The 14,627-nt window shown below is 36.7% G+C and overlaps 1 protein-coding gene across 2 annotated transcripts in view; it reads right to left on the bottom strand.

Moving 5' to 3' along the window:
- KDM4C (lysine demethylase 4C) overlaps nucleotides 1-14,627 on the bottom strand; it is a 412,581-nt gene that overhangs the window by 136,237 nt on the left and 261,717 nt on the right. For both annotated transcript variants that reach the window (XM_067744341.1, XM_067744340.1), the window contains exons 16-17: nucleotides 11,149-11,204; nucleotides 8,820-8,928 (exon numbers count right to left, since the gene is read on the bottom strand). In XM_067744341.1, coding sequence (XP_067600442.1) covers nucleotides 8,820-8,928; nucleotides 11,149-11,204 — 165 coding nt within the window. The remainder of the gene's footprint in view (nucleotides 1-8,819; nucleotides 8,929-11,148; nucleotides 11,205-14,627) is intronic.

Here is a 14,627-nt window from a genome sequence, read left to right as displayed (position 1 = left end):
GACCTTTTTGTTGATTTTTAAAAGCCGCTTCCAAGGGGATAAATAATTTATACTAAAATATTAGAAAAATAAGTAATTATGGACGCACTGTTTTATAATAATGACTGTACCTTTCAAAAACTATAACCTCTCTGCTGTCAATCACTGTTGACCAAGCGAAACCCTATGGATTGTTTACAGCCATCTAGCAGCTGTCTCGGTTTGGCAAGCATTTGTTGGTATTGACTCAGTCGATGTTGGAATGAAAGGGGTGACCCCATCTCTGGAACCCTGACCCCAACTCACTCAATTAAAAGATTCATCAGTAATCACTACTCACACAGACAAGATCAGAAAAAAAATGGACCATTCAGCAATGTAAGCTAAAAAAAGAGATGACTCTCACACTATACTCTTTAATCATGAATTATCTGAAGTTCTACTTATCTATTTAATAATGTTTTTAAAATTAGTCCTCAGGAAAAATGAGTTCAAAACGAAAAAATTTAAAGGCTCCAATCAATTTCCTTTCGCCTCACAGTTTTCTTTCGTCAGATAAAGAAAAATCCATAGTAACAAGATGATATTTCATGCATTTACACATTTTCTCCTATAGACATCTACAGCCTTCAGAAAGTATATTATTTGTAGTCATGCCCATCTGACATTTTCCATTTTACTCAAAAGATTTTATGGTTTGGTATTACAGCAATATACAAATTTGACAGCTTGCAATAGGATCTAGTCCCTGTAGCAAATCATTCTGACAGTTAAGTACTATACAGCTACTAATGTACTTTTTTTTTTTTACACCACACTCATTTAAAAATCTTACAAAGCTGGGGACATGTGTATGTTGAAATCCTGAAGAATGTTCTTAATGATATAATAAATTTTATACTGAGCATATTAAATAATAGGACCCTACACACCACACCACGATTCTGTCATTTGTGGTGTCACTTATTCCCCCTTCAGTACTTCACTATTACAAGCAAATTTTCCCTCAACTGCATTTAAACAATAAACTTGCTCATCATTGTCAATGTTTATTATTTTCTTAGAATTCCTCTTTGTCTTTAAAAATAACTGAAGACGTGAATAAATCAGTACATGAGCTAATGTGGAACATAATGACTTCCGATTGCCTTTACAATGCTACGTTTTTTTTCTTTTAAAGTGGTGAAGGATAATCAGTATGTCTTTGCATCTCCCAAACTGTGGTAACAGAGGCTCTGTCAAATACAACCATGATTTCCTCTACAAAGAAAGCGAAGCTGCTCTGCAACCTTGCTGTAACTGCAACTAAATAGGACTCAGAGTGATCTTACAGCATGAGAGGCAGACCCCATCTCTATCTCTCAGTAATTCTATTTTTAGTATTCAATGCATCTGATAACATAAGCCAGTTAGCAAGGGATCAAGTGCCTTCCTTTAAGAAATAGGAAGGCTGAATGTATTTTTTTCCCCTTAATTCAGCTCTTCAGATGGAATACCACAGTGAAACCACTCTATTCTCAGAATTGATGTACCTTTCAAAACTGTAATCTTTGGCTTTCAAGTTCACTATTATTTGCCTTCAGGTACAAATTTTAAGGTGTATAGAGGCTTCTAAGCAGAATAGTTGGCCTCAGCCAGGTACTGAAAGGCTTGTTAGCTCAGTCATCATTGCAGTGTAAATTCCTTTTCAAAATAATGTTCTTCTCTCGGAGAACACTTGTGCCTGTGCTTGGTTCACTTGTCAAATACAAATCAGAGGTCATCAAATGCCTGGGGGCAACTTTGGCTATTCCAAAAATCATTTCTCCCCCTATTTTGTTGCAGAAATAGGATTTCAAATGTAAAATCCTAGGAATGTCTGCAGACATAGAAATCAGAGGTACCATCCATGCCACTGTGAGGAAGGTTGTGTGGTCAACGAACACCACCAAGTTCTTTATGCACTGACAGCAAGCAAGATAGACGTCATTTGCTTTGACATGTGCAGTTTAATATGTAAATATTCTCACAACACTTCTATTTGAGAACTTTCTCTCCAAAAGGGAAGACTGTTTAAACTAATGGCTGCATTTTGGGTCTGCTGCATTTTCCAAGATTTCTTATAATCCACAAACTTGCCTTGTTGTTTCATTTCTATAAATTCCATAGATGTTTAATTAATTTAATCTTCAAGAAGTGATGAATGTATGTAATAGACATTCACGGCTAAATATCTAACAAATACCAGAATTTCATGCTGATTTACTCCTTTTTCTGGGTGTTTTTTTTTTAATGTTATTCTCTTAAATTTTATAATCAGATCTAAAGACTGGTGATCTGCTTCCTGATGATACTGCTGTCTTCTGTGTGATCATATTATAAAAGCATTGTCCTCTCAAAATTCCTGTTTTAATTCTTCCTGAAAGTTTTTCTGTCTTTTTTTCTATTAACAAAAAAACTTTTTAAAAGACATTCTAATTTCATGTGTGTTTTATATCTCTCTACTTCCTTTTTTGCTGTTATCATTTTTGCACAATTTTGTTTCTCTTCCAGAGATTCAATTATGACCATGACCAACCAATCATATTAGTAGAGAAAACAAGACAGAAAGAAATAAGAAAAGGAAATGACTGAGTACATTTTAAAATCTATACCGCATGGGGGCAATTTTTTCTTTTTGTCCTCAGGCATACCAATAATCTGTGATTTCAAACAAACTGGCTATCCCTGAGCACACCACTCAAGTGCAGAGTAGGAGATGTCCCCGGCATCCTCCTCATTCTTTTTCCTACCAGGTGCCAAAGCTCTGATGTTCTCTGGATGAGCGGAGAAAGTACCAGAGGACATGGGGAAGGGACTGGGGATGACAGGGTTCGCCACAAGTATAATTTTTCGCAAACTGAAAAGTCATTCAGAAGCAAAGAAATTCATTCTAAATGAGTAGGTAAGAAAAATACTAGGTAATCTAGAACCTGCATTAATAATCAGAAGAATGCTTAAACTGACAGAGAAAATGGTTCTCCCTTTTGAACATGGCTTTGGATACATAGCCTATTCAGGTAACTTTCAGCCATTTCCTTCCTGTTAAAGGATGGTTCTGCTTAATAACCTGGTGCTTTCATTTTTTTAATTAATTAATTTATTTTTTGGCTGTGTTGGGTCTTCATTGTTGTGTGCAGGCTTTCTCTAGTTGCGGCGAGCGGGGGCTACTCTTCATTGTGGTGCGCAGGCTTCTCGTTGTGGTGGCTTCTCTTGTTGCACAGCAGGGGCTCTAGGCGTGCGGGATTCAGTAGTTGTGGCATGTGGGCTCAGTTGTGGCTTGTGGGCTTAGCTGCTCCGCGGCATGTGGGATCTTCCCGGACCAGGGCTCGAACCCACGTCCCCTGCATTGGCAGGTAGATTCTTAACCACTGCGCCACCAAGGAAGTCTACCTGGTGCTTTTAGATAGCAACCTCTAGCATTTTTAAGATGGAGCAGAAATTACTTTGTTAACCCCTGAGATAATTCTACACAAAAGCAAAATATTGTTAAAGAAAGAAAAGAACAAACTAATTGGATAAATACCACTATAGCCAAATATATTTTTGCAGTATTTTGTTTAGTTTAAAAATAATGAATTTTATTAAAGTATTTTAAATTAACAGCCACATAAATAAAATAAAAGACAATGTCTTGAAAATAACTCCAGTGCCATCACTGATGTCCATTTAATTATCTATGAGTAGAGGCCACACCTATGGTAATAGCAAACAAGGTGGCTGGATGAGATAAAGGTTCTTCACAAAGCACACACTATTTTAGGATCAATATTGAAGAGCACTGAAAGAGTTGTTTTCCATTTGCTGTCTCTTTTTTTCAATGGTCATTATAAGAGGAAAAATCTGCTAAGGCAAACAAATCCTTTCTTACATCCTCTACAAAAATCTTCCTACACAAATAATTGCACAGAGGAGTATTTCAAAAGCTGCAAGTTGAACCTATGAATAAATAAAAGGCTAACAACAATATTACCAAAATATTCAAATACCTCTGCATCAACTCCAGTATTCCATATTCTAGAAAGACGGCTAATAATAATAAGCATTTCTTATATACAGCTTTCATACTTCAGAAGACATTTTAAACTCATGTTTGCCATAAGCTGTTCTTTAAGACTCTTGCACTTACTAGCTTTTACTAGTGTTGCTTATTACTTATACAGAAAAACACTAACTTGCCCCAAGGGAAAGCAACTCTTTTATATGGCTAAATCAAAACCCGAACTAAAAAACCTGCCCTCTGGAATTCAGCACTTTGAATGCACAGCAGCAAGCAGCACTTTCTGCTCTGCTGTCATCCCTTGGGCTAGAGCAACCCAGTATGCATCACATCTCACACACATACACCCTCTACCATTGGCGCCAGGCTCCGATTAGGCACTTGCTAAAGGAGGTGATTTAAGGGCAACTGGATGAGAAACTGGTACAGCAGCACCACCTGGTGGGCACTGGAGAGAGGCTCAGACTTCCCTTGCTACTGCTTCAGTCAGGTCACTCCCGTTTTCAATCCCCAACTGACCAGAGGTTCCAAGATCAGAACTCTCAGACAACAGGGCAAGGGCTGCATGGCTGTTCAGAGGCTCTCCAAATCACTGCTAGGCTCTATGGCCTAATCACATTGTCCCCCGTGATGCAGATAAGGTAACTAATGCCTTGCTTTAAAGCTGCACGCACAGAGATGTGCATGAATTTACCACTGTGACCTTTAAAGGGTTTTGCCTTAAAAAAAAAAAAAAAAAAAAAGTGATTTGGTATTGTCTGATCAAACCCTCCAGCCACAATAATTTTAAGCCAGAAGCACAAATAGTAAGTAACAATTTGATGCCTTTTATTCATTTCATGAATATTTACTCAGTAAGCACATGTGTACATACACACACATTACAGAACTGTAAATGTTTATGATGCTTGATTAGTAATCAAGGTTGTTCAATTTCTATAAAAACAGGTAATGTTAAAATACTAAATCAGAGTATAAAATTAATAACTGTACAGTAGCAAATATACACATAGGTTGCCAAATTTTATTGCTTCATTCACAAATAAGAAATTCAAACAATTTGCCAAAAAAAAAATCCCTAGGAATGTTTTCTAAAGCAATTAAGAACTTCCATTCTCTCAGTCTCTAACTTACTTCTTTCAACCAAGATATTCTCTTTCTGAAAATGACAAAAATGAACATTTTCTCCTTATGTTTGTGTCTTCCCTGTAGACCAGTGGGTTCTCAAATGGGGGTGATTTCACCCCCCAAGGGATATCTGGCATTGGCTACTTTTTCCCCGTTTTATTGAGAAATAATTGACATGCATCACTGTATAAGTTTAAGGCACAGAGCATGATGGTTTGATTTACACATACTGTGAAATGATTACCATTGTATGTCCAGCTAACATCCATCTTCTCATATAGATACAACAAAAAAAAATAAAAAAAGGAAAAAAAGTTACCCTTCTGATGAGAACTCATAGGATTTACTCTCTTGGGAACTTTCCTACATATCCCACAGCAGTCTCAGCTATAGTCATGACGCTGTCATTACAGCCCTAGTGCTTATCTTATAACTAGAAATTTATACCTTTTGGTATCGCCTGTTTGGTCAGGGATGCTGGAATCTATGATACACATGAGAGTCACCCACAACAAACAATTAACTTGTCTAAAAGGTCAAGAGGGCCAAAGTTGAGAAAGCCCAGTCTAGACTATAACACGCTAGAAGACAGGAACAATGTCTTACTCAAAAATGTACACTAAGTATTTGGTGGGGTAAGCTAATAACTGTTTGGTGAAAATACATTGACACTGACATCTAATTCTTATATCCCCCCCCATATCTGTGTAAATAAGAAGGTGGGTGAACAACCTAGCATCCAGAAAAGAGTTGGCTACAGCTCCAGAAAAAAGACTGAAACTGACACTAGGAGACACACATACATCCACTAAACAGACATAGTAAAATAATCCATCTAGACTTAGGTTGGCCTGGATGAAACAGCACAAAACTACTGCTCTGACTTCTAGCTGGATGTGCACTTATTAGCTTAATTAAACTTCAAAAGAATGCTGATGCTAGGAACACTTGATTATATGTTCAGGGCAGAGCATCCTATTTCCTGGAAAGGTGCATTCCACCCACCCCACACACAAGTGATCATTTATAAATTCTGTTATTCAAAGCCAGCCTGAGTCTGATCACCAAGAGACAGTGAGCAAGGCTGGGGCACAGACGCCATACTACAGGAGATGTAAGAGAGTCATGGTGCTTTCCTGAGGATTTCTGGTGAAAAAGTCACCCACGCTTCTTTCTGGCCATTGTCCCCTTTCAAACTATCACAGTATTTTTGAGTGATTTTTTTTTTTACCCTCCCAAAATGAAGTTTCCCCTTGTATTTTCCCACTTAAGATAACCACTTTGAGCATTCTGATAAACATCATTCCAAAAAACTCGCCATGTGTATAAAATTATATTAAAAACAGAAAAAAAATCTGATCTACAGCCTGCTGTTTTCACTCAAATATGTGTCATGAATATCTGTATGCCAATAAAGAGCTCTCCATTGTCATCTGAAATAGAGTTTAGGTGATCTGAAATTCAGTCAAGACACATTCTTTTATAGAAGGTTTTCCGTCCAATTGTTTAAGGACGGAAAACCTTCTATAAAGAATATGTAACATACACAATCAAGATGGCAACCTTTTACCACTTTCGGATGCAACCATCAGATTTCAGATTTCTGAAATACAGCAAATACAATTTGCTGACTGGCACGGAAATGATCCATGCTGCCCCTCCCTGCTGCTCCCTTAAAACCCCTTTGAGACTGGTGTGAGTGACGACAGATCACTAAGGAAGCCTTCGTGGAGAAGAGAAGCCAGCACATAGGTCCTTAAAGGGAAGCATCAAGAGCAATGACCACTATTCCAAGGGGCGTTCAACTGATAACAGAAATCATCTTTCAGAAGAGAGAACCAAAGGTGGTTGTTAAATGTCGTGTTTGAATTTTTGCAAATATATATTACTTGTAAATCAGAAAAATATTAAAATGTAAGACATTTGTTAGTATTTGTCACACTAAGCATTAAATGTTGGAGGCGTGTCATGAACTCAACATTTTTCTTTATAACCTGCCCTACAGTCCTAATTCTGGCAAATGTTTTTGTTTCTTTTTGGTGGGTTTTTTTTCCCCAATGAAAAATATTTTTATTAGTTTTAATGGAAAAAACTAATGCATTTTGTTCCAATCATAAAGGCCCAAACAATATTCACAGATAGAATATGTATCAATTGAATAATGAAAACAAGTCTATATAAGTAAACAGCAATAGTTGAAAAGCAGTTTGCGCATAAAATGTAATGTGATATAAGGTTTATTGTATTCATTCTTTTTTCTTCTTTCTGCACCAATTTTTTACACAACTTTTCACCCTTTTGGGTGTTACGGTTTTTGCACTCAGAATGCACTTATAAACAAAGTAACAGCACAGTAAAATGAAAGAAAGGGCAATATAAAGGCTAAACATGAGATTTCTTGAAAGCAAATAGAAACAGCAGTCTGAAGAGTCATGGAAGATGACTTCTGCCTCTCTCTCGTGTCAGTGTTTGTTTTCCTTTTTAAACTGGTGAACAAGATATAAGATTTCAAACTTTTTCCTACGGAAGTCCATGAGCTGAACAACCTTACTCTCTTCTGATAGTCACTATGAGCTTTAGGGGGCATTTAAATGGCCCAGTCATTTCCATCTCATTCACAAAACTTCCGTTACCCGAGCCTGAGCATCCTTGATCCCACCACTCATATCTGCCAACAGCAGTCATCAGGCCCATAAAGGGCCACGTATTTTCTAGCTATGTGAAATTCCTGATGGAGCTATAGTGGAAAATAACAGTGTTCACTGAAAGACAGCAGAATAGATTCTAAGTTCCTGAGACAGAAGTCCAGAGACAAAACACCCAGCTCCCCAGTGGGGGAGAGACGACTAATAACAAAGCAAGTAACACTCGGGTAGAGAGTTACAGCTCAGCCTCTGAAATAGTGGAAAGACCCCACGTTAGACGTAACAAGGACTGAAGAAACGGTAGGGTATTAAGTCCACTTGTAAGACAGGCTTCAGTATTTTAAGGTCAGGCAATTTAACTTTAGGGAAAATTCTCATTAACGGTGAAATATAATAAGGGCCTAAGCTAATGACCTGTTGGCTCACAATTTAACAGAACTCCAAGGTTACATCAATGTTGAGGATGTTAAAGGCCTAAGTTTTCAATGAAAAAAAAATACTCTCTTAACAAAGAGAAACAATGGAAAATAACCAGCCAGAGAATTTGGCAAATTAAATGATTTGTCTCTATCCGTGGGAAAATCCCTTGGGAATAATTAAAGTTTTTGCATTTCTCTGCAAGTCTCTTCTTGGTGAAGAGATGACGAAATAGGTTAGATGCGTTTTGCCAAGTCAAGGCCAACCAAAAAGAGGCAAGAGAGAGAAAAACTAAGCAATTCAAATAAGACATAGTTGGATAGCTCGGGTCAGTTCTAACAAACTTCACTGGATAGCCTATAATTTGAAAATTCACATTAATCCAGGAAATGCAGTATTCCTTTCCCTCACTGAAAACAGAAGCTGAGGAAAGTTATAGGCATACTTAAAATATAACAGGAAAAGAGTGTGTACAGATAAGTAAATTTAGGCTAAAGGGAAAAAAAAGGTAGAATGAAACAACGAAGCTAAGAAAAAAATTACCTTGGAGTGCGTGCATAAATAGAAATATTCGGAACTTGAAATTAACACTAATTTATGAGGGGAAAAAAAAAAGAAGCTTTGCCACTCACCAATTTTAACCTCTGTAAAGGTATTCTGCCTACATCTATCTGTGTCCTTTCTGGAACATTAGTGAATCGGACTTCTGGGACCGCAACGGCGCACATGACATGGGCCCACCTACAGGAAAGGAGGCATAAATGTAAACAACCGTTCCCTAAACTTATGTATCCCATACTTCAACCAGAGGATGGCAATTCTCTCGGATGGGAAACACACAGAGGAGAAAGAAAGCCCAAAGCCTATATCCATCACAGACTCTTTGAATTTAAAACCTACTGGATGATACCTGGATAGATTCAGTACCATACCTGCCCAACACTGTGACATGAAGAACTAGGTGAAAACCAAAGAATCCTATCATTATATTGTTCTACACGTGACCTGCAAAATACTGAAATGTAGGTTTGCTATTTCATTTGATACTGAAATATAGAGGTGCTTAATATACTTAAGCTAATTATAATTAGTATGTGGCAAAAGATTTGTTCAATTAATAAAAGGTATAAACTGGGTATACCACATAATCTTTTTTACATAATACGAGTATCATGAAGCAAACTAGAACTAATAGCAAAAGTTTTCTAACAGAATTAATACTGATTAAGCCTTTAATTAAATTGTTTCTTATTGCAATCCTACTATAAACAAAGGAACCAAAAGATAAGGAAAAATGAAATTTAGCTTGTTCCCTTGTTTCCTACTAAAAACCTAGAATATCTCCCTTCAAATTCTGAATTACTCCAGAAAAATGACAACGTCCTCATTAACACTATGAAGTCTCTCATAAATCTTATGCCTCAAATAAATATAGAGACTCTTGAGGTTTAAAGAGATTTTGAAAGAATTATCAAATTTGTCAAACTATTTTTAAGTCAAAGCATATTATTTCACTCTAAATATAAGACTCCATCCTGCCTTTAAAGACCACAGGGACAGAGGGTGAGTGTCAACCCCATCAGGGCATTCTTTCGTATCTAGATAAATACTATACTTCTATAGCAAACACTACTTCTTTGTGTCCTGCCCAAAGGAAGGAAGAGAAGTTCTTGTCACCTCTGTCTTTACAGGAACTGCCTAAGTCATCTCGCAGTCTGCATAACCCGTGTAACATCCTAGAACTAGTCAATGGTTTTTAGCATAGTGCCAATGACATTAACTAAGACTGTGAGAGATGAACATCCAAAATTAAGCAAATATACAGCTTCTTAGACTAAACTTTATCAATGTAGGAATAAGTACCTTCACTCTTCCTTATAAACAATCAGAAACATGCACATGCACATAATTATGCCAACTCCATCATTACATGACAGGACATGACATTACTCCAAGGGTACCAACTCCAGTGCCCATGGGGCCAGGCAAGATGTAACCAAATACACACATACTGGTAAATCATGGTAACCCGAGGAGCGCCTGCCCCATTTAGGCCGAGTTCTCATCCTAGCTTGTTATTGTCATATAGAGATACACAATCATTTATTAAGTAAAGATGAACATCTGGATTTTTATATAAAATCTCTCAACTTTTAAATTAAATTCATAAAGTGGTGTGTCAGTCAAATAAAACATATCTTGGGGCTGGATCTGGCTCTCAAATACCATAATACAACCTATATCTAAACTTTTCTACATGTTTCTATTTCCATAGGAACCTATAATTTGCTTTGGCCCCATTTTAAATATTTAAATCGGGTCATAAAAATAAAATTCACACAAAAATATATTTCAACAACCATAGAAACAAGACTTTCTTTTATGTTCACTTATGACTCTCTTCATATTCTCCAACTGTCCCCTCTAAATTGCAAAATCAATCTTTTCTCCCTGTGTTTCTATTTTAGAATACACACTTTCTTGTTAATTTGCTGGTGTTAAAAATAAATGGTCTTATTCTAATAGTATAGTATGATTATAATTGATTTTATTTACCTGAAGATAACAGATTTCACTGTTTTCAGGCATATTCTGTTTTTATTACAATGAAAGCATTCATCATATTAAACACAAGGATTCCAAAGGCACCTAGAGGATATGGGCTCTATTCAAACTCTGTTAGTGAAAGAGGGGTTATTCCTCATGATGTCAAGGATTCCTCATGATGTCAAAGACACAGAACAGAAGCTGACTTAGAACACCTTTGCCCAGCAGAGGTGAATGTGCTGTCAGTAATGGTTTCTGGCGACATGCACAGAATCCCCACCTCAGACCTAAACAGCAAAAGCTGTGGAACAACGTGTACAACAATGAGAGGCAAAGCACACTGTCACTCAGAGGTTCAACACTCAAGAGAGAGAAGGAAACGATGAAATTCAACATAATTAACGTACTACTTACTTATTGTTCTTAGTTTCCTTAAGAGCACCCCCTCTCAAATTGCAGAGACAGCACTCCTAGGGCAGAAAAAACACCACACAATTTTTAGAGCCATGTAATAAAAGTCAGTACTGTTTATCAAAATATCCCCGTAAATGCTAATTTTTTATTTTAAAATTAAAATTATCAGGAACTTCATGAAGGACTATCTCTAAACAGTTCAAGAAGGGAGAGGAAAAGAGAGGTAGGAAAGTGAGGGGACACCCAAAAGTGTTCTCAGTGTATGTATCTCCTAGGGGAAACCATCATTATCCTAGTATCATGTTCAATTGCCATCGCTGGGGGAAAGCTGTGACACAGAGAAACTGGTAGGTGGAGAGATAGGTACCAAAACTCTAGAACAGAGGAATACACATACAACTCGGTTCCCTTGAGTTCTGGGAATCCACTCCCGTATACAGGATGGCTAAAAAACGGTATTGGCAGGCTTCATTCTGATATGTGGATAAGAAGGAAGCTCTTTTTAAAAGACACTCTTCAAAAAACTATCTCTTGGGTCTTTCTATGGGCAAATAGTGTTGGAAAAATTGTTCTGATAAACCCAGGCTTTCCAGCCCCAGAAAACAGAGCCATAAAATGTTTTCCTTTATCTTCCCCACATAAGTTTACATTTTTGGCACTTCTATGTGTCTTAGATTGGCACAGACTTTTCATTCCAAGATGACTCCCTTTACTACAAACATACCTTATCATTTCTCATTACAATTTTATGAAAAAGTCCACGAGAAAACAGGGCCAGAAAGTAATGCAATGCCTTTTGTTGACCTAGAATTTTTAATTAAATACCTAAGTAAATTTTTTATTTTCAACCTCAAGCTTGTCCTCCCAATTTACTGCACTAATAGTCTGGGGTTTCTTTTCAATAGTTACAGGTTATTTTGTGGGGCTTTTTTTTTCTTCCAAGCTGTCTATATAAAATTTCTTTATCTGTTCTTTAAGGTGATCTCCCTTAACTGATTTTGACAGCTTTGCTCAGCTTTACAGGGAATCCCTCTAACTTACCTACTATTAATAATGGGGTGTCATACTCCACAGCTTTTCTTTTTCTGAGAACAACACCAAAACCACTGAGGAGGATCAACATAGCTGTAGAACTCTTAACAGGCAGCAAAAAAGGCAAAAAGACTAGAAATGTTCAATGGTTTTACTTGTCTGGAAAGTCTCTGCACATCTATTTGAAATTTCCCTGGTGATTATTAAAGGTTCAGAGTAGCAAAAGCTGCCCTGTGTATATCCATTTGAATCCATGATAAACCCAGCTCAAGAAGATAATTTGATGAAGAACATTCTCTATTGCAAAGCCATATTCCAGCGGCCCTTGAAAGAACTGGTTTTGATGAAACACACAATGAAAGGAAAATTTCATAATCCAAATATTGAAAATGAGAAATCCAATAATTCACATTATTCAATAATATCCAAATTATTCAATAACAATTTCATAAAATGTTACTGATTTTATTTTTTTCAGTAATTTACCACACTTGCTACAGAGAGAGGATGAAAATGAAAACAAAACAGAGGTCAAATGTTTTCATTGAAACTAACATAAAAAGATGTTAATACGGAAGTGGGAATGCAGGAAAGGAGAGCTGTGGACCATGAGAAGCGCAGACACTGAGAGAATTAGATGTCTGATTAATGAAACTAGTAGTGAGAAGAAGCCTAAAGGGACGAGTTAGCAGAATGAAATATAGCAAAGCAGCATGGAAGCTGCTTCCAGGCACCTGATTAGGGTCATGAACAGGTACACGTGCTGCAGAGCCAAATATAACAGAAGGAAACAGCCTCTAAAGTGGAATCTGTAGACTCAAGGTGTTAAGTGGAGTTGAGAAGACTCCCGCCTGCCACAACATGAAACTTGTTCTTCCTAGGGTCACAAGCGACCTCCATGTCACCAAATGTAATGGATATTTCAAGTCCTTGGTTCGCCTGACCTCTTAGCAGCATTCAACGTTGTCAACTGTGCCTGAAACAGTTTCTCCCTGTGGTTTCCATGACCCGCCACTCTCCTCATCGTCCTTTTCCATCTCTAGTTGATACTCAGTTTCCTTTACAGGCATCTCTTTCATGCTCCTTAAACACTGTAATTTCTGTAGCAGGGCCTATTCACTCCTCTCTCCACACCTGTTTGCCAGGCATTGGATCTACTACCCTGATTCCCAAAAGGCCACTGACTCAAACATCTGTCTCCTGAGATGTCTCACTGACAGCTCCACAGGCATCTCAAATACACGTGCAACACTGAGCTCATGTCTTCTTCCCAAGCCAGTTTCCCAGCAGTGGCATCAACCACCCAGTCTAGCTCAGGCTAGAAGACATAACCAGAAACACTGGAGGAAAATGGCAATGGAACAATATCCATAAAATACTGAAAGAAAAAAGCTGGCAACCTGAAATTCTATTTCCAAGGAAAATATCCTTTGAAAATGAAGATAAGATAAAAATAATCTCATAGAGACAAAAATCTATGAGAATGAATCTACATTATAAAAACCACTAAAAAAAATCTTCAGAATGAAGGACAATGACACCAGCCTGAACCATGAAGTGGCAGGAAAGAATGAAGAGCACCTAAAACGGGTAAATATAAAATAAAGCTTTAGTATCTTCAAATACGCACACACAAACAAACAGAGCAAGAGAGAGAGACAGAGAGACTATACAAGTTTCATTTAAAAACTTGATTGTTTCACACAAAAATAACAATACTATGGAGTGGAGTCTATGCAGAAGTAAAATGTAAGATAAGACCACAAACAGAAGGCAAGTTAATCAAATTATACCGTTGTAAGGTTCCTACACTGTTCATGAAGTAGGATGATATTATTGGAAGGTGGATTTTGATAATATAAAAATGAAAATTGTAATTTTCAGCAACCACCTATAACAAAGCCCTCAAGAAATTCCCAAATATTAAGTTCGAAGGAATATAAGCTCACAATAAAAACTCAAAAAACATCCAAGAAAATATGGTTACATAAGCAGGAAAAAAAAAAGACAATAGAATTAGATGCACATTGAGCTCAGACAGAAGATGTAAAATAAGCATTTTAACATGTTTAAAAATTAAATATGGGTATTAGGAATGTAAGTGAGAGACTATAAATAAATAACAGATCAGATTTTTAAAAACAATATAAAAATTCTATAACCAAAACAAAATAACCTGAAATTAAAAACTTAGTGATATGTTAAAAGGCAGACTACTCTTGGTTGAAGAGAAAATTAGAAAACAGAAAGTTAGAGCTGGATAAATAACCAAAAATTAATACCACAAACTATTCAAAAATGAATTCAATTGAATGTGTGTGTATGTATTTCTGATTCATAAAAATAAATTCCAATTGATTTACAGACCTAAACTCAAAAACAAAGCAGAACTACAGAAATATTCAAAGAAATTTTAGGCAAATATATTGATGAATTTAGGATAAATA

Source organism: Pseudorca crassidens, chromosome 7 (genome assembly GCF_039906515.1).
Source record: "Pseudorca crassidens isolate mPseCra1 chromosome 7, mPseCra1.hap1, whole genome shotgun sequence".
In the NCBI taxonomy this organism is placed as follows: Eukaryota; Metazoa; Chordata; class Mammalia; order Artiodactyla; family Delphinidae; genus Pseudorca; species Pseudorca crassidens.
The sequence above is the reverse complement of the archived record's forward strand: the minus strand, read 5'-3'. Positions and strand labels throughout refer to the sequence as shown.